General features: G+C 35.7%; 1 protein-coding gene across 1 annotated transcript in view; it reads right to left on the minus strand.

Annotated features, from left to right (window-relative positions):
• The window catches only part of LYST (lysosomal trafficking regulator), a gene marked incomplete at both ends in the record, with an annotated part of 133,230 nt that extends 122,042 nt beyond the window's left edge, over nt 1-11,188 (minus strand). The window contains one exon of the mRNA XM_084253644.1: nt 10,997-11,188. Coding sequence (XP_084109770.1) covers nt 10,997-11,188 — 192 coding nt within the window. The remainder of the gene's footprint in view (nt 1-10,996) is intronic.
• Between the last annotated feature and the right edge of the window lie 10,897 nt (nt 11,189-22,085).

Consider the following 22,085-nt stretch of genomic DNA (forward strand, 5'->3'; position numbering starts at 1 on the left):
GAAAGAAAGAAAGAAAGAAAGAAAGAAAGAAAGAAAGAAAGAAAGAAAAGAAAGAAAGAAAGAAGAGGCCTCATAATAGGTATATAATAGGCTGGGAATGTGTTTAGTTTTTTCATAGAATAGCAAGCAGGATTGTGCGCATGGTGAGTGCTAAGATATGAAACTGGAAGGCACAGGTCCATGAGGTAGACAGTGCCAGAGCTAATGTGGCCTCATACAAAGAGCTTGGTTTGTAAATATTTTTCCAAACATACTTTCCAGTCTTTCTCAGAGCAGGAACTCCATGGCTCTACTCCTTAGCCATCACCCCCCATTTTCTGCCACCCAATGTCTAGTACATAAATCAATGTTCAAGAAACACCATCACCATCTGCATTAATGATTTTAAATTCTAGTTGCACAGTAAAAATTGTATGAGAAATCCCCATTTCTATGTGCTTTACTTCAAAATCAGCAAGACAAAGATGACTTGCTAACATTTCCATGTATGGATCATGCTCAGTTTTCTTTTAAGGTGCCAGCAAAATGTATATAGTCTTAAAAAAAACAAAACTAATTTTTGGCATATCAATCCTAGTCTGACTCTTATCTTTAGTAGATGGACTAATAACATTCTGATAGAGCTGGCAGAAAACTCAAGAGTTCGTGAAGTGCTTACAGACATGCTGTCCTTTTAATTTACTTCTTGCTCTGCAACAGTACACTGGCAAATCATCACTGCTATGTGAACAGAAATTCCTGCCTCCAGGCTTTGGTGTGACACATAATCTGGAACTTCTGCCACGCCTTCCCAATTTGCCAAGAACTCCTTGCTAGCTTCAAGGCCCCAGCCCCAGCAATACTTCTGCTATCAAGTTTTTCCTCCCACTCCAACCAAAGACCACGTCTCTCTCTTCTTTAGGACTTTCTACTGTTGCCCCACTTTACCAAGTGAATTAATTCTTGGAAACCATGGGTCTTTCAAAAGAATGACATTGAAGCAAGCAAGGTGTTGGTTTTTGCCTCCTGTGCTAGAATGGCAGCCTGGAAGAGAATAGGCCTCACTTCCAACTACAAAAGTGGGAGAACAATTCTTTTTTTTTTTTTTTTTAAAGATTTATTTATTTATTATTTATACAAGCACTGGGTACAGTCAGAAGCGCGGGAGGGTGAGGGAATTCACCAGAGCCAGAGCGGGTAGCAGAGCAGGCAGAAGGACCAAAGTACACTGCTGAGGGGAGCAGCGGGCAGCAGGAGAGGTCTACGCGCCATGCGGGACCCTCCTCCGGTGGCCGCGGAGCAGCCGGGGATCGAACCAGCGCTGCCGAGGCTGCGGGCAGCTTCGCAACCCAGCGCTCAACCGCTGCGCCACCAGGGAGGCCCACAATTCTTTACATTATATGCAATAAAATCATTTCTAACACCATTCATCAGAGTAGCTCTTTCTAATACTCTGGACCTATTACTTTTTCAGGTGTACATTTCCAAATTTACTTATCCTTTTGTGTCCCAAAGAAAGCACATACATAATTCTACCCTTGTGCAAGTCATAAAATCTTTTTCTCTTATGGGCACTCACACACACACAAACTATAATTTGTAGCCGTCTGTTTCAAATAAACTTCAAATTTTATTTCCCAAGGTTCTACATTGGATTTTATATTAATTGTCTATCTTGGCCATCCAAAAGTAGCAGTGGCAGAATAGGAGACAAAAGGCAAATGAGTCAAATGCCAGGGCTGGGAGCCCAAACTGGACAGGTGCTTATGAAACTGCAAAGGCCGGTAGGCACTGTATCAGTGAGATTTAAGGACCTCAGGATGACATGCTAAAGCAATCTGTACTGTATCCAGAATATGATGGAAAACTGATGAAGTTATTTTAATTGGTAATGGCATTATTTTAAATCAGAATTTTGATATGCTAACTAAATTTACTGTTCCAGACACAAATAGAAATGGGTATGTTTGCTTTAATTTCTTCCTTCAGAATTTTATAATTATTTCTAATATATGTTTATCTATACACAAACCAATGAACACTTCTTCATTAGTACTGCAAAAAAATATTTCCTAGGTGTGAAGATATAGCTCAAGGAAATAAAATTTATTTCTCTTAGTTTTATTATTTGGCAGAACAGTTTTCTGGATGATTGTTTAGAATTTTCTATACACATCACTTTAAAAATGACATTTTTATTCCTCCATCTTTCTCACATTCTACTTCATTGTCATATTCTACTTTACTATTGCATGTTTTTGAAACATGATATCAAATAGAAATAGTAAGTTATTTTTACATTGCCTCCATTATAGAGCTTCTTGTTTAAAATATTACTTTTTTTCCCTACAGTTTGTATATGAAACCCTGTATTATTTTTAGAGACTTTATCAAGGATAAATTTTGTGAAATTTTTTTGATGTCTCAGGATAGTTACATGGACTGTTTTTTCCCCATAGATGTTAAACATCATGCTAATAATTTTTCTTGACGCAGAGAAGGGATTACAATTTTTTTTTTTTAAGGCCAGATAGTAAATACTTGAGGGTTTGTGAGTCAGTCATATGTGGTCTCTGTCATGCATTCTTCTGTTTCTTTTAAGAGTGCTTTAAAGACACAAAAACTATTATTAGTTTGCGGGCTGTCCAGAAACAGATTACTGGCAGCAAGATTTGTCCTGCAGGCCCCATTTCATCCAACTAGGCCCCATTTCCTGTCCTCCTCCCTTCCTGGTAATTAAATGGCTATAATACTCCAGAAGACTTACGATGGTATCTAGTAGTTAGACTGTTAGACTAAAGTGCTACTAAGAATCTTGTGGGTATAGCTCCACATAAGGCTTACATGCCCAAAGTAGAGTGAGCTCTCTCTCAAACACTATTACAGATGTGGTGGAAAGCCACAATGTTTTTTAAGAAAGATGTATTATTAAAATTTACTAATAGCTTGGATGAAAAGGGACACAGACAGTTCAAAATGAAAAGAAACTCTAAGTTCTCTTTGGGTGGGGGCGGGGAAAGGAGGGAAAAGTGTCAAAATCAGGGGGTTGCAATTGTATGGGGAATATAAAAATTAAAAAAAATGAAAAAAATGAAAAAAAAAGAAACTCTAAGTTCTCACTTTTCTAAGGGCAGGAAGCAGAGTGAGAAAGCTGTAAATTATAGGTTACCTATTATAGAAGAGAAGACACCTCAGAGGGTGGAGTCAAGAGCTCTTAGATATTCTATGGGTTACTCTCACAAAAGAAAAACATATTCCTTGCTACCTTCCGACCCCCTCCCTCAGGACAGGGGACAACACACACATACTTGATTGGGTTTCAGTGGATTGCTGATTCTATATGCTTCCTTATCAAATACAAGCCTCTATTATGACTAACTTGTTTCTATCTCATTACTGTATATAAAGTATGTGGGGAGCAGATAACTTGTCTTTTTAGTTCACATGTCTCCCAACCAAGAAGAGCTATAATCAAAGTACTATACTTGGAAGTCTCATTTGCATCCAGAACTGATTCATATCATGAGATCATGGTCTTTGATCCTGATGCCATGATGGGACAATACTTTGAGTGTCCTGGGAAGAAGGAAGTGTGGAAGGAATGCTAATAATTGTTGCCAAAGAGGGTGTGGTAGATAAAATATGGCCACCATTAATTTTCTCCCATCAAGTGATGGTCTTCGTTTCCATCCCTTATATCTGTGCTGGACTTGTGACTTGCTTTGTCTAGTAAAATGGGGCAGAAGTGATATTATACAACTACTTGCAATTTCATCATCAAATAAAGAAGCTGAGTCTATCCAATGGAAAGATGAGGGGGCATGTGGATGAAAACTGAGGCTGCCTGGCCAACAGTACCATATAGCAGCCTTTGGTCTTCTGCCAACTGACTGAAATTCAGAAGTAAGCCCAGCTGAGTACCACAAGGAACAGATGTTGCCAGCACAGCTCAGCCTACCTAAACTGCCAACTCACAAAATCATGAGTAAATAAATCATTGCATAACGACATTGTATTATGTTGCTAAGTTTCTGGAATGTAGTTTTTTAAACACCAATCAACTGATGTACTCATTCTTCCTATGTATTAGCTTGAGTGTAAGGAGAGCTATCTCAATGAATTATCTCCTTTTTGAGATAGCATCACCATCTAGTGGCTGAAGATGTCAATTGCAATCATACTCTACTAAGTAGGAACGCCAGCATCCCCTATGTTCCTTCATCTCTGCCAGAATAATCATGCATAGATAAATATTAGCATGTGTATAAACAAAATTTATAAAACCAGATGTAGTAAATGGAATTTCATTATTATTTTACTTTTACTAAATTTAAAAAATTTCAATTTTCTCCTAATGAAACGAATAACATTACCAATGACTTAGTTGTCAAATCTGAACAATATTTGACTATTCTTTTTTTTTAATTTTTTTAAGATTTATTTTATTTATTTATTTACTTGTACAAGCACTGGGTACAGTCAGAAGCGTGGGAGGGTGAGAGAATTCACCAGAGCCAGAGCAGGAAGCAGAGCAGGCAGGACTGAAGTACACTGATGAGGGGAGCAGCGGGCGGCAGGAGAGGTCTGCGCGCCACGTGGGACCCTCCTCTGGTGGCCGGGGAGCAGCCGGGGATCGAACAGGCGCTGCAGAGGCTGCGGGCAGCCTCACAACCCAGCGCTCAACCGCTGCGCCACCGGGGAGGCCCAATATTTGACTATTCTTTTCCAGAACTGATTCTTATATTTTACAAAACACCTATCATCATCCATTATATCCCCTCCACACTTACTGCCACCCTGCATGCTCTTAACTTCTGGTAACCTCATTTTAGTTTTTAATGCCCACTAGTTTATTTTTATTTTGTTTGTTTATCTGCTTGTATTATTTTCCGTATATTGCACATATAGGTGAAATTATTCCATATTTATCATTATCTTTCTGATGTTATTTCACATAGTCCCCTTGAGTTCCTTTCATTTTGCTGCAAGTGGCAAAATTTTATGTTTCCTTATAGCTGATAGTATTCCGTTGTGTATGTACACACACACGCACACACACACATTGTCTTTATCCAGTCATCTATGGTCATTTAGGTTACTTCCACATCTTTCTGTGACTAATGCTGCAATAAACATTGTGGTGCTTTCTGAGTTGATTTCATATTCTTAAGAAAGCTACTCAGAAGAATTGCTGGGTCATATGGTAGTTTTTCTATTTTTAGTTGCTGAATAAGGTCTGTACTACTTTCCAAAATGGCTATTCCAATGTACATTCCTACCATCAGTGTGTAAGTTAAGTGTCCCTCTTTCTCCACATCCTTGTGAACGCTTTTTAAGTTTTTTTTGATGTAAGTCATTCTTACAGTTGCGTTATGATCTCTCATTGTGGTTTTGATTTATATTTCCCTATTAAGAAGTGATAATGAATATTTTTCATGTCTATTGTCCATTGTAGCTCCTCTTTGGAAAATAGTCTACTCAAACATTCTGCCCATTTTTTAATAGTGTTTTTTATTTTGGTTGTTAAATAGGTTCTTCATAAACCTTGGATATTAACTCCTTATAGGATATGTGATGTGCAAATATCTTCTTCCATTCAGTAGAATTTTTAGTCTGCTGACATTTTCTTCTGCTGTGCAAAAGTTTAATATTTTGTTAAGTTCTGTCTATTTCTGCTTTCATTTCTCTTGCCATTGGGGTGACTCCCAAATATTTCTGTCACTAATTTCATGGAATGGGTCACCTATGTTTCTTTTATGTATTCCATGTTTTCAAATCTTATATCCAAGTCTTTATTCTATTTTGAATTTATTTTTATATATGGAGCTAGAGAGTGATCCAGTTTCATTATTACATAGATCCAGTTTCCCAGTACCACATGTTGAAGAGATTTTCCTTTCTCTATTATATAGTCTTGACTCCTCTGTCATAAATTAGATGTTGATAGATTTGTGTATTTTTTTCCGGGGTTTCCATTCTGTCCCACTGATCCATGTGTCTACTTTTATTCTAGTGGCACTTTTTTTTTTTTTTAGGGGATGTTTTATTTTTTTTTATTTTTTTTATATATATTTTACATCATTTTTCATTTTTACACAATGTATGCATCTTCATCTTGGTTATAGTCCCCATACAATCCCCTCCCTTATTTTGACCCTAATCCCTCCTGCCCTTCCCCGCCCCTGTAGTGTGTCTTTGGAGCTGGAAGGGATCATGCTCAGCAAAGTAAGCCAGAAAGAAAAAGAAAAACATCGGATGGTCTCACTCATAGCAGGAATTTAGAAGACCTAAATAAGGGACCAGGAAAAAGCCTAATTATAATAAAGTAAAAATCTAGTGGCACTTCTTTACTTACTATTGCTTCATAATATATTTCTAAATCAGGTAACATGTTACCTTCATTTTTCTTTTTTCTCAAAATTGCTTTAGTTATTTGATGTCTTATGGGATTTCTTATAAATTTTTAGCATTTTTGTAATTACACATTAACAGAATGAAAAGGAAAAATAATATGAAAGTCTCAATAGAAACAGAAAAGATATTTGGCAAAATCCAACACCCATTCAGAATAAAAACTCTCAACAATGGGAAGAGAAGAGAACCACCTCACTCTGATAGAAGTCATCTAAGAAAAATCTAGAGTTGACATCAGATTTCAAGGTGAAATATTGATCAATTTTCCTCAAAGTCAGACACAGCATAACATTTTTTCATTACTTGCATTTACCTTTGTACTAGAAACCAGTACAAAAGGCAAGAAAATGAAGGATATAAAAATTGGAAAAGTCAAATGTTCATTATTTACAGATGACAAGATTGTTTACATAGAAAATCCTAAGGAATTGACAGAAAAACTTCAAGATAAATATAAATAAATGAATTTAGCAAAGGCACATGACACATGAACTACATAAAAAAATCAATTATATTTCTATGAGTAACAAATAATAGAGAATTGATTTTTAAATGTTTTTTATAATAGCATCAAAAATAATAAAGTATGTAGAATAAATTTAACCCCCAAAATGCAGAGAAACCACAAAACACTGCAGAGAAATTAGAGAAGACTCAAAGAGAGATTTATAAACCAAGTTCATTGATTGAGAAATAACATTGTTGACAATTTTCTTCAAAATGAGTTTTAGATTCAATGCCATTACAACAGAAATCCTACCAGGAATTTTTGTAGAAATAAGCTGATTCTAAAATTTATATTGAAAAGCAAAAGGCCTACAATAGACAAATACTCTTGAAAAAGAAAAACTAGAGGACTTATACCACTTAATTTCTAGATTTACTATAAAAGCTACAGTAATCAAGACAGTAAGTATGGTATTAGTGAAAGAACAGATGACAGATAAGTGGAACAGAAGAGTCAAGAAATACACTAAAACACATAGTCAACTGATTTTCAACAAAAGCACTCATTTGGTGAAGCCATTTGGTGAAGGAAAGAATAGACTGGTAAGAAGAAATGTTGCTGAAAATACTGAATAACTAATGTGGGAGGAGCTAAAAGGAACCCTAACTCCTACGTCACATTAAACACAAATATCAATTCAAAATGGATCACAGAACTAAAAGTAAAAAATAACTAAAAAGCTCCAAAAAAAATAGAATATCTTTGCAATTTTATGGTTGTAAGACAAATATTTCTTAGGCTACCACAAGCACTATTTGCAAAAGAAAAAAAATACTGCTCTTTTAAAGACATTGTTAAGAAATGAAAAGCAAATATTCTCAATTCAACAAAAACTTATATTCAGAAACATAAAGAGCTACTATAATCTGACTCTAAAAATGGCACAAAATTTGAACAGACATTCACAAAAGAAGACATACATATGGCTGAAAAGCACACAAAAAAGTGCTCAACATCATTGTCAGTGAAATATGAATTAAAATAACACTGAGAAACTATTTCATATTCACTTAATATGGCTATTGCTAAAAAGACTGGCAATATCAAACATAGAGAGGATGGAAAACAACTGGAATTCTTATATATTGTTTGTGAGAATGAAAAGTGGGACAACTACTTTTGAAAAGCAGTTTGGCCATTTCTTATAATATCAAATATCTATCTTTTGACCCAGTAAATATATGCCTAAATATTTATCCATGGAAAACGAGCATATATTCACAAAGTTTTTTTATAAGATTGTTTACAGCAGCTTTACTTATTATAGCCAAATGCAAACCCAAAAGGTTAAACAACAGGTGAACAGTTAAATTACGGTAAGCCCATACAAAAAAAATACTAATCAGAAGCAAAATGTAATGAACTCTGATTCATGCAACATGGATGAATCTTTGAGACACCACAGCACATACTGCATGATTCCAATTACTTGAACGAAAAAAACTATCCTTAGATGTTAGAAATCAGAAGAGTGGTTATCTTGCAGAGGGCAAAATAAGGGGTTGACGGAGAGGCAGCATGGTATCTAAACATTAATATGGATTGTGGTTACACAGATGTAGGTATTTGTCAAAATGTATCCAATTATACACTTAATATCTGTGCATTTACTACATGCAAATTATGACTCAATAAAAGTCTACTTAATTTTTTTATATTAAATATCTGTAAGAAAAGTACTACAGTAGAAAGGCAAAGGCTTACACTCCCTTTTCCCCAGAGTACCTAAGAGTGCACAGACAACGCTGAAGTTCCTCCTGAAATATACAGCTTTGGTCTAGTGTTTTGATTTTATCATAAATGATGAAATCTTGTGCAATTAAATTTTCCTTAAAAATCCAAATAATCATTCTTTATTCCCTTGTTTAGACAATTAAATAAGCCTATTTTTATTATGACTATTTTCATTCTATTTCTACTGTTCCTACTATCACTGCTACAGATTTTCCAAAAAGTGAGTAAGGAGACTAAGGGGGGTAGGGGTAAAAAATATTATCATCAGAAAATATACTGTTGCAGTTATGACTTGAATGATTTCAGTCACTTAATAAAAGCTATTACATGGCTGAAAGGGAAAGTATAAAATCTTTAGAGGCACAGTAGATTAGTGTGTACTTAGGTTAACGGGGATGGGAGGGATAGTAGAATGAAAGTTAAATGGCATGGAGTTTCTATTTGCAGTGATGGAAATGCTCTAAAATTGACTACGGTGCAGATACACTAAAACTTATTGAGTTTTAGATATGAAATGGGTAAAAATCTATGAAGTGTGAATTATATCTCAATAAAAATTGTCATAACAAGAAGTGAGATTTTGATCAGATTGCATTGGAATCTATGCATTAATTTAGAAAAATAGTTCTCCACAATATTGATTTTTTTCAATATGTGAAAATTATGTATTTCTGTATTTATTTGGGTCTTTAGTACAGTAATGTTTTTATAGAATTCTACACAGAAGTCTGTATATATATTTTATTAGATTTGTTAGTGGGTAATTTATATTCCTGATTTGATGTTTGTATAGTAGTTTTTAAAAAAGAAAGCACTAACTTGGCCTAGTATGAGAAAAGAAAATGAACAGAGTATGATATACATACTAAATCATCAAAATGTTAAAATAAAAAATAACTACATATGATCTAGTAATTTTTCTGATTTTTAAATTTTTATAGAAAAGTTATACAAATATATAAAATTAAATTACATTTAGTCACACATTAAGCAAATCACATTCATGAAAAAAGGAAACTCATAAATCTGCAAATATGCTGGAAAATTCTATGACAGGTGGATACTATATAACAAATACTGGTTCATAATTATTAGGTTTCTTAGCTTACAGTGAAAACAGATGCATTGTTAAGTTTCAGTTTCTATATTTATTAGTAAAATGTTTTCATAGCAAAGAAATTTTATTTAACAATGGCTGAGTTTATATCTAAAGCCAGTTACAGGTGGAGCAAGGGGTTAAGCACTACACTATGAAGTAATCTGCAGCCTCCACAGCACAAGTTCAATCCCTGGCCAGCCAGGGAGCAACCCACATGGTGCAGCAGACATCTCCTGTCTCGTCCACTGCTCCCCTCAGCAGTGTGTTTCAGTCAGTCTGCCTGTTTTGTTCCCCTCTCTGTCTCTGGTGAATCCTCTCACTCCCCTGCATCTCTGGCCTGCACCCCAACTCTTGTATGCATCAATCAATCAATCAATCAATCAATAAAGTCGGTGACATTTAAAGTGTTTAGGAATGTCCATCCTACTGGTGCTACAGAGAACTTAGTAACTTTTTAACTCAAGTTAATTGAAATATTATCTACTGCATTAATTAGTCCTCTAAAGGCAGATGGTAGAGTTTTTCTTTCATAAAAATAAATTTCTTTTCTATAAAAATGAAATAAAAATATAAATCACATTTGGGCTTCAAGTTAACTTCTCCTGAGTTACCTAATGTTTCTGCATTTCAGTTTTTCATCTACAAAAGGGGGTTAGATGGAAATATCTCTAAAGTTAGTCCCAACTAACTTTAAAATTCTATTGAGTATATAAGGAAACACATGGTTTATAGAATTCTACACAGTATTAAACCACATGGTCATGTCATACTTTAAGCAAATATAACAATGTACAAAAAACTAGCTGTAGATAAACTGAAGGACTCAGTAATTATTAGTTTACACAAAGGATTTTTTATTTCCACCCCAGAATTAGAAAATGCCCTAAATATAATTTATACTAAGTTTTTCAAAAGTCTATCTAATGCTTACTGAAAGAGCATATTCATCATATTTTTCAATCATAATTTTTTTCTCTACTAATAATCATAATTATCTCACAATATTAGGGTAAAAAGCACAGTATATGGGAACTCTTATAGGAGAAAGGCCATTTATAATTTTTAGAAATTTCAGATATTTTGAAAACTAAGTAAATAAATAAATAGTAAGTTCATAAATGGGGCTGCTCTATTGTTGGAGTGATATGAGAGATAGCACTTTATCTCAAAGAGAATCTCAGAAACTATGTAAATAAGAAATTATGTATCAATAACTAGCTATAATATATTCATTAAAAAAGTATTTGATATGAGAATGTTACCTGATCAATGATAGAATTTAGCTTGGTAAGCAACAGAAATCCTCGGCCATGAACAAGGTATTGTCCAAGCGTTGCCATGTGTGTCTCCTCCTCTTCTTCCTCCTTAGCTTCCACCCTCTGGACCACTGCATTGCAAAGCCGGTTGACATCTGTCAGAAATTCACGTGCCAATGAATTACTGTCCGTGCTCATGACCGAGCTATAGAATAAATATTACAAAAAAAAAAATTAGAAAAGCAAAAATTCACTTTTAAAATTATGTATTTTTATTGTTTGTCGTTTAATTGAGGACTGACTTTAAATTGCTGGGCATTGGTACATATTCTGTAATATTTCCAAATGTATTCTGGAAATATGATCTAGTCCGTTACTCTTTAAATAGTCCCATATCACAGAAATCAGTTCTTGGATTGCAATGCCTGTGAGCATACCCACAAATGAGTAAGTGACAGCACCTAGGTAGCAGATACTTGTGAATGGTTAACAGTTAAGGTAGATCCTGACTTTCTTAAATAGCCTCACCATAGAATAAAAATAAACCTACTACTTAAAAAATATTCTTGTTTTACATGTTCTAAGAGATAAATGGATCCTCTAAAAATACAATCTATTCAGCACTTGATAAGAACCCACAAACACTAACTCCCTCCCCCAAACACCAGAGTTCAGTTAACGGCAGTAAATAAAAGAATATATAATAAAGTGAATAAAAACTGAAAAATTCTAGCAGTTGAAATTATACCTCTTTACTTCTTACTATACATCTGAATTAAATAAAGGGCAATGTGACATGTCAAGATTAAAGAAAAAAGCAAGGTAAAGTAGACAAAAGAAGGGAAAACACAAATATAAAGAAAAAATATATAAATATTCAGAAAGGAAAAATCTCCAATAAATAACAAAATCCCCAAAGACTTTCAAAATAGTCCGATCTTGGGGCTAAAAGTTGTTTTCAGAAATCCAATACCCTTTAAAACCTTTTTAACCCGGAGAGGTCAAATTAAATGAGATGTGTCTACCTTCACCCACTATCCCTGTGCAGAAGGCAGTGCCTATCCCATGGGCACTTTCAGCCTTGGGGTCCTAATCAACTGAACCACACTTAATTCAGCCCCAAACACACTAGCTAAAAGATGATGTTTGTGAGGTGCTGCTCACCAACGGGCTCTGGACCAATCAGGTTTTCTTTCTCTCTCATAGAAATTTGAAGTAAGGGACATAGTTGATGTACTGAAAAGTCACATAGAAATGTGCCTGTGGTAGTCATAGTGAGGTAGTTAAGGTTCAGAAGAAGCCGAGTAGATGAAAATAAACGAGATAAAAAGAGAAAGAGATAAACACAAAAAGGAGATACCAAAAAATATTTCTAATATTACTTTGGTTTCTGATATTCTAGGGCCTGATGGTTTAATTCTTGGATTCCTATCAGAATTCTAGGTATAATTACAATAATAATTGCCTCTTTAGTATAACAAATATTATTTTAAATATTACTTGGCAGAGGAAAAATGTTGAAGAAGAAGAAATGTACACTCATTATTACAAAATGCATCAATAACCTCTATTATATAAATTATTAGTTCTTTCTATGCTTTCATAAAGTAAAATTGTTCAATAAATCAAACAACCCAATTTATATTCAGCCCATAATTATCTGACTTTATTAAGTTATTTTACCTAATCTACCAATGATATTAAGAGACATAAATTATGGAGTATATCACACACATGCAAAAGCTACAACACAATGCATTCTTATTAATTAGAATTTTCCATATACTATCATCTTCTAGGCCATCAAGACCATCTATCATGCACATTTCTTAATAGTGTTACTGTTGCTGGGATTTTTTTCAAAGATGCCGATATTCTGTAAGTTATGTTGCTGCTGCTTTCTTGATCTTATCAGACAGGATCAGTACAGAGTCTCAAAACAACCAGGAAACATGTAAAACCCATCAGATATAGTGCAGACAATGCATGCAACTTAACGGAAACACTGACACTGTGTACAGCAATGATGAGGTCCACAAATGAATAGGCAAAAACAACTTCACATGTGTAGCTTACTGACAGTGCTTATAAGACACCATCAACTAACTGGAAGTCACAATGCAACTTAAGAAATATTGAAAATGAAAAATGGGAGTAACATTACTAAAATGGGAACAATGGTCATTCTTGATAGGTCCCCCTCCCAAAATCAACTAACAACTACTCAGGAACAAGACACTACTAGGAGAGTCACAGAACTTGGGAGTGAGGTTGAATCATTTCCCTGCAGCTCAGAGACCAAAACAGACTGCATTAAATGGGTAAGAAAAGCAGCTACAGGTTAATTGTATTGATCCTCCCCCGGACTACTGGATCAGCACACAGAGGTCTCTGCTGAGTCTCTAATTCCCCCAGTGGGAAAACAGAAACCAGAGGGGGCCAATAAGTCTCTCCCCAGTACTGTGGGTAGCTTTTCAGGAGCCTCTATACTAATACCACTGGGACTGCAGGAGAATCTGTGGGACTCAAGCATGGGAATCTGACTGGGGAGGGAAGGAAAGGAAGGATTTTCAACAACCATCTTACAGCATCTTTGCAGACCAAGTTCAAGGCCATGGAACTTGGTGGGACACAGATTTGCCTGATTCTGTCAAGACACTGGTTTGGTTTGCCTATGTGCCCAGGCAAGGTACTGAGTCACAGCCCTACCCAATGTGGAGAGTGCTTCTGCACCCAATCTAACCAGAGGACTGATAATTCCTAGAAACTGTAGGCCCAGTGGGGTTCAAGTTGAGATGCAGGCAGGCCAGAGTTGATAGCTCCTAGAGAAAAGCCAGGATGAGTGGTGACGGCTTCCTGAGCTAGGCACAAGTAGGAGTATTAATTTACAGTCAAGGCTGAGGGTAGCCTCGAGCCCCTCCCAACTAGAAAGCTGTATAAGGAATTGTCTGGAGCAGCCCCTCCCCTTCCTGCCTAGACAAGCAGGATGACAAACAGCCCCAACTGCTATGGAGAGTACCTTCAAGCCCTATTTGATTTGAAGGACTAAAGACAAACCCTGGAAGCTATGTGGCCCAGTGACCCTCAAGCCCAGAGAAAGGCAGACAATATTTTCAGAACAAAACCAATGGCCCTATTTTTTCAGGGCACGTGGGTACAGATCAGTTGGAGTTAAAACAATAGAATTTTTAGACAAACCTTAATAAAAGGGTTTTAGAACTGATTATCCTGCTCTGCTCAGACAGGAAAACTAAGTCATAGCCTGGTTTATGGCTGGCTGAATACAGCCTTTAGCCTGTTAGCTCAGGGAACCTAATGAACACACACAAGGTAGCTATGTAGCCCATTCAGTAGTCCAGGTACAGTGCCATACGAGCAGAAAGCACAGCTTGTGGCTTCCCCCATCTGCAAAGCAAAACAAGTGGCCTCACCTAACCAGGCAATTCAGTTTCATAGCCAAGCCTGATTTGGATCCCCAAACCATTACTTATACAGGCCCTGGGGCTTATCCTTTTGCACCTACAAAGCAGAGAAGCTAATCCAGAGCCCCATCAACAGCTCAATACAGTATCCAATCCTGACCATCTAGTAAGTCTCACCAGAGAATCCAGGCAGAGCCCATCTTACAGCTCCACTTGTATAGGTAACCAAAGCAGTAGTAGTCCTACCCAACTGTTCCCAGCCAGTGGTGCACACACCCATGCCTGTCCTCAGAGCTCAAACAGTAGCCTTGCCTCAAAATAGACCATAATAGCAGATCCCTCATGCTAAAGGACATTACCAGCAGACACACCCAGAAACCCAAAGTGAGCCAACTGTCTCTGCCAAAAAAAACCTTCAAAGTTTGGAAAACAAGCCCGATTACTAGAGAGAGGGCAATATAAGAACTCAAGAATGGGAAAAAAAAAAAAAAGAGCCAGGTAAAAAATGACAGTGACAAAGGAAGCTAATAAAGCTCCAATGACTGGCATGACTGACCCTACCGAAACGGAGAGCTATAAACTCTAAGACAAAGAATTCAGAATAATCCTCTTAAGGAAATTTAGTGAACTACAAAGACAACACAGATAGCAAAATTAGGAAAAGAAATGCATGAACAAAACAAGATGCTCAACAAGGAATGAGCAACCATCAAAAAGCAAAACAACACAGAAACCCTAGAGTTGAAAAATATAATAACTGAACTGAAGGATTCAATAGAGCATTTCAAAAGCAGACTTTGCTCTTTTTCTCCACACAGAAGGAAAAATCAGCAACCTGGAGGACAGCACATTTGAAACTACCAAGGCAGAGGAGCTAAAAAAAAAAAAGGAATGAAAAGAGTGAAGAAAGCCTGTGGGAATTATAGAATGCAATGAAGCGAAACAAAATTCACATTAAGTGAATTCCAGAGAAGAGAAAGGGAAAGGAATAGAAAGTATATTTAAAGCAATAGTGACAGAAAGCTTCCCAAACCTGTCACACAGCTATGTATTAATAGTGTCAAAGTCTTAGACTGAAAAAATATTTTGACTGCTAATATTATTACATTAAATACTTACCAATTGTTCAACACTGCTGTAACATTTAGATTCTTAATTTGTGCTCATCAACTCTTGAAACAAATATTCTTAAAGTCTCACCTACAAAAAAAGAAAATTTATTAATGACAATAGTAAAACAAGAACACTTTTAATAAATAAAACCCTCACATTGAAAAAGTTGCTAATCCTCATATATGATGTGTGAAACAGCCTAGAAACTTTTTTGAACCTCAGAAGCACACTAAAAAATGCCCATAGCTTGAAGAAAGTAGTCTTGAGAGAGGGAGTCTTGAGCATATTTGATTTAAACAAGCAACTTGATTGTAGTTACCTATCCCTTCTCTCAACACTCCTCACTCACAATCTCCAAGTAACCATAAGAAAGGAGAATCAAAACAGTAGAGTCTTCTTAACACTAAAAGCTAAGAGGCAGTTGAGTATCATCTACATACAATGAAGAGCCAAGTTATTACACTCCTCTAAGTATGATAAAGAATCAAGGATATATAAGAACTCAGAAAATACTAAAACCAAACAATGAATAAACAACCACCTAATTTTTTTCAATGACTTAACCTTTATGTATCACACAATGAGGGCTATTTCTGGAATACTGAAAGACAGATTCCTACTTCTGTGGTAGCAATTAGATACTTCTCTTTATTTCTCCTTTACAGTTTTATCAAGAAGAAGCATGAAAAATATTTCTTTATTACAGTTAAAGGCAAACAGGCAAACAGAGGTTTATTTTGAACCCCAAGTTTTTTAAAAATAAAGATGATCTTTAATTGCTTCAAAATGGTTGAATCTAGAGAACTCCTTGAATTTCCTTCAGGTTGACAAACATTTCTTATACCACACGCTTTCTAGGCACTTGAGGATAAAGTAGGCAGGAAGTGGGATAGAACTGCTGTTAAGAGTACATAGGGCTTGTGTGAATTAGGACAAAAACACTTCTTCCCAGGCTGGTGTGGCTCCACATCAGGCACACAGCTATCAAGCACTGGGTAGATTTCAGTTCTACTCACCCACTTGGTTGGTTGAGCACTCATATGAATTCGTGCACCAACTGCTCAACCAAATGGAACTGGCCAGGAATAAAGTCTCAATACACCTTCCACACCTGCTCCAGCTGCCCTCTGAGCTAATCAAAAGCATGCATATATTTTTAATTCCAATATTATGGAAGAGGAAATTATCAAACAAAGTATTAGCATAAAACTGGCATTGTATTTGTTGCTCTGACTACTAGCACCCTCTAGCTTGGACTACTACAAGATAGAATTTTCTATCTTGGATCCCAGCTAACTCAGCATGGCCATTAGAAGTGAGAGCTGACAGAGCCATCTGTTTCTCTTATCAAGGATTATTCCTAGGCCAAGTTGAGGGATTTTTCTAATGCTCTTAAATTGTCATGACTTCTTTAGCGCTCTGTTTTCCAGTGCCAGCTTGGACAGCCAGTTTCATTCTATCCAAGTACAATCAGTTGTGCCTACCTTTACTTTGCCATCATTCTTTATACGGCTGTATTTTAGTTTTTATCATTTCATGTTACACTGAGGTCTCAAAAGTCTGGAGTTACAGTTTTTGGGTTTTTTTTAAACACAGATTGAAGATGTCCTTGAGGCATTATATATATATATATGTATATGTATATATATATATATTTGTCTCTGTTTCCTAATTACATGGACAAGCTGCAGTTAACAATCTATATGACAGTCTTACTCCCTCCCCTGAGTTTCTTATGGCCGGCAACCCCGTCTTATTACTTATTGCACTTTATGGCTATATGGCAAAATTTTAAATTCGTCCTCATTATTATAATTTTCAAATTCTAATTGAAACTCCTAATTATATTTTCATACTAAATAAAACTTGGTCCCAATAATATTACTGGAATTTTTATATTATTAAAATTTGCCATAAATGAAAAGCATAACAACAAAATGGTTATAATCATATAAATCACCTTTTCGGGAAAACAATTGATTTCACTTTCTCTAATACAGTGACTGATGAAGTATAAAATACAAATGGCCAAAACAAAAAGCAAAAAACTGGCAATGTAGCTTTATGTCATCAGAAATGTAACCAATATTTAATTTGTATAATTCAACAAATATTATAGAATATTTAGTGTATGTCAGCTATTTTTGGCACTAGGTATAGAGCAAAGAGAAAAATCCCTACCCTCCTGGATTCTAGGCAGGTAAAGACAGATAAAAAAATAAATATATTTTGTGTCAGATAGTGCTAAATGTTATGGGAAAAAAAACACAACAGAATAAGGATATAGAATGATAGGAATGCTACTTCAGATAGCGTGAACAAGGAATATCTGAAGATATATGAGGAAAAACCTGAGTAAGAAAATGAGCCGTGTGGGGTACCTGGGAAAAGTATTTTAGGGCAATGACATTAATATGTTTAATGTACTGGCTATTGAGTGTAAAAGAAAAAGAGAAGTTAACAGTCGCTATGAAGAGTGAAAAAAGTAGATAGAAGTGTTCTCCTTGAACTTTTTCTCCCTAAGAATGAAGGTTTCCTTCCTGTCTCCCCTATGTTTTCCCCAAAATACTACAGGTTATGCTTTTGTTTTTAGCCCATGTAAAGAATAGCACTGTTTACTTACAGGTAATACTCAAAAAAGAGCAGGTTGGAAGGGAAAATAAAGTTCAGTTTTAGTTAAGCTTGACAAGTGTCTTAGAAACCAAGTAAAGGATACCAAGTACATAGTTGGGTAAACCAAATTAGATTTCAGATGGAGAGGCTGAACTGGTGAATCAATTCGGCAATTATCAGCATATAGATGTATTTTAATGAGACTAATGAATAAATAACCCAGAACAGTGCTGTCTAGTAGAACTTTCTGCAATGATGGGTCTACTGGCTACAGAATTGAACATTAGGAAGAAAGCAGAGAAGACGTTCTAGATTTGACCCTTTGGGTTAGCATCACGCAGTCAGGAAGAAGGGGAACATCTCAATCCAGGAAACTGAGAAGGATCAGTAAGTGAGGCAGGAGAAAAACCAAAAGAGTGATACTGCCCAGAAACCAGGAGAAGAAAGATTGAAACAGGAAAGAATCAACTGTGTCAAATATTGCTGAGAGGTTCAGTAAGATGAAGACTGGGAACTGATCGTAGGATCTAGCAACATGGATGTTACTGACAACCCTGTCTGTTAAAGAGTGTCTCAGTGGTGTGGGGAGAACTGATGAGGAAATGGAGGCAAGGAGTTTAGACTGTTCTTTTGGGAAGTTATGCTACATATGTTAAGGAAATGCAAGGTAGCGTCAAGGGGACACAGGATAGGGGAGGTTTAAAAAAAAACTGGAAATTTGTAGGATGTTTGTAAGCTGAGATATCAGAGCATGCTTGTGTAGTATCTTTCTCCAACAGAGCAAGGAAACAGGTGAAAAACCAGAATGAGAGGAAGTAATTCCAGGAACAGTAAGTAAGCAAAATGAAGAGTATCCAATGCACAAGTAGAAGGAATAGTGACATTTCATTAATATTTCATTAATGGAATAAGGATGACAGAGTAGAAAGATTAGTGTATCAGGTAGGGGGAGGACTAAATTTTGTACCCTTCTATTTTCTCAGTGAAATAAACTGCAAATAACCAGCTGAGTGTAAGAAGTGGGAGAGGTGTTAAACTGGTAAGTGAAAGGCAAAACCAGCAGCTTCTAAGATTTCCCAATAGATTGCCAATAAGTAACTACAATTGAGTTCTGTTGTTCAAGTGTAGTCTAATTCTCTATCATGGACCCAAGAACAGAAGGATAAAGTAGATGTCAGATGTTGTAATCTAGATAGCTGACAGTGCTACATTTTCCTGTATAATTTGTATATACAGAATTTGGGTTATCTGGAATGAATATTCCTAGAGAGTCCCTGTAACCTTTACAGATCACCCTTTTCTTCTGTAAATATTTATAAATCTTTTAAAATGATTGTTAGAATCTTTTGTGGAATTGATATCAAGCTCACTAAAATCTATCAATATATATTTTTTTTATAATTTTGGAGTTTTATTCCTCCACAGTCTTCTTAAAGTTTTCAGATTCATCATGATTACTCAAAGATTAAGCAATGCCATTAACGCTTTTCTCAAGAGTTGAATCTGAGATGTGAGCTCAGAGCAGTCATAGGTTCTGGTAAAATAATCTCCTCCCTTTTCATGGGCTTAAAATTTCTCCTCTTATGCTTACCTCCACACTTAGTCTCTGCGTATTCACTCTTCATGTCAGAGAAGAGAGACAAAACAGAAGCTGAGAAGTTTCATCTGTGCTCAGTATCTGATTACAGGGTCAGTTTGTTACTAAGAATCTATTATTCGTTGTTTTCATCTTCTATATATGAGCTGTAAAAGGTCATCCTTAACCCATTTTAAAACTTCAGTTCATAACTCTCCTAAGGTTCTGTTCTTCTTTTATAGGTTTTGTACATATTTTGTTTGTTTCATATTCTTTTTTTCCTTCTGCACATGTTATTTTAAAACCTAAGCTCATTTGGTCACTTTATCCCCTCTTTTGCTTCACACATTATTTCCAGTTCAGTGAAGACTGTATATAGTCAAGAAATTGTATCCCTGGCACCTCATCCTTTTTTTTTAATTTAGGAAATCTGTATTTCCAATTCTCTATATTCCAGTTTTGCTCCACATTCCTTTTCCTATTTATTATTTATTAATTCAGCTATCATTTGCTAAATATCTACTTTGTATCAGGCACTAAGAATACAAAATGTAAAAATAATTCAGCATCTCCCCTCAAAAAGATTATATTATAGTGGGAAAGGCAAACTAATGCACAGGTACTGTGTACTGACAAGGGACATTAAACCAATTTGAGTGGTCAGAGAAGCTTTATGAAGAAGGTAATCTTTGAGTAAAATTTGAACAGGTAAAGGAAGAAAAGGAGAGGAAAAAGGCATTACAGATAGAGCAGCTCAAATCATATCTGAGAGAATTACAATCAGTTCAATATCAAAATGCAAAGGGAAACAGAAAACCAAGGATAATGTAGTGAGCAAGGATGATTAAAATGATTTATTGGTATGCTGAAAGATCAGCAGAAGCTGAAAACCACAATTTTCTGGTGGTATCAATTTTCTTGGATATCTGAGATTTTCAGCAGGATTCAGCTACTGAATTGAATAGTATCACTGACTTAGAAATGAGAATTTTGGTGAATGGAGGCAGCGGAAATTTAAGTGAGAAGAATCCATATGGTCAAATGGGGGTAGAGATTAGGGAAGGAAGAGAAAAAGCGCAGGTAAACATTGAATAGAATACACAAGGAGAAATACATAAAATTGATTGCCATAATACGAGAATGAATGACACTAAATTTTAGATTTCTGAAACAAGTAATTTCTGAAATTCTGATCCAGAGTGTAAACCTGAAAGTAAGTGTCTGAAGTGAGGTGCATGCTAAGGTCATTGCATTTAAATAATCTATCATGAGGCCAATTTCATGGACACTGCAAGCTCTTAAAAGTTCCTTTCTCATGGGGATTTTGTTCTGTTGCATTTACTGATAAATTTATAGCATCTAGAACAGTAACTGGCACATAGTAGGCATTCAGTCATTCTTTGAATTTTTGAATTAAAGGCATGGCTTTTCTCCTAGGATGCCATTATGTTCACTAGTCAAATTAAGTACTCACAGTTAGTCAAAATTAGGCTGAGATTATCAGCAACTCTGATTATTTCCTTTACCTTCTGGAAATGAAATGGTCAATAAAATAAATCCATAGTGCTATTGCTTTTATTGAGCGAGACTTCCTGTAGACATTTGGGTAGCTGATTGTGATAACTTACTTCTACTCTGTTTTTGTAATTAACTTTCACAACTTATTATCTTAAAGATCATAGAATTACCCTCTTAAAGATCAAGATATTACCCTCAGTCTTGTGGGTTTTCATACATTTTTGTTCTTGACATACGCAAATACCACCTGTCCTGTACACCAAGCCATTACTATTTATAGTCTTCACTTTTATGCACTTGTTGGTAACTGCCATTTCTCTACGTTAGTCAGTGCTACCAATGACATTATACTTGCCTTTGAAAGTAAAATTCAAGCTCAACAATGGGCAAAAAGTGCTTCCTAGGTCACCAAGTTTCTTCAAGAGCTATCAAATAACTAATGGTCATGGTGATAGGAAGGGAAGAGTTCACTGTGCTACAGTTTCTCACAAATTCATTATTTCAACTAAAATTTGTTATTTAATAATATTCCAATAAATATTCACTAATCTGTTTACTTATTCTATTTTCATTAGTTTCTGAGTATCAAATAGTACAGGTGGTGAAAACAAAGGCAACAAATGGGACTCTAGTAATCACTAGCCAATCACACAGAGCTGTGAAGATGGGGTCCTTTTTCCATAAAATGTCTGTCCCATGAGTTGCAGTGAGGATCTTCAGAGATGATGAAACATCAGTAACCATTCCAGGGAAATGTTAGGACTCTTATTGCTACATTAGCTGAACATGTCACAGAAAGGGCCATCTAGAGGAAGAAAAAAATTACTGCACCCTTTCCTCAGAACTGCAAGGA

The sequence above is a fragment of the Talpa europaea genome, assembly GCF_964194135.1.
Source record: "Talpa europaea genome assembly, chromosome: 14".
Lineage (NCBI taxonomy): Eukaryota > Metazoa > Chordata > Mammalia > Eulipotyphla > Talpidae > Talpa > Talpa europaea.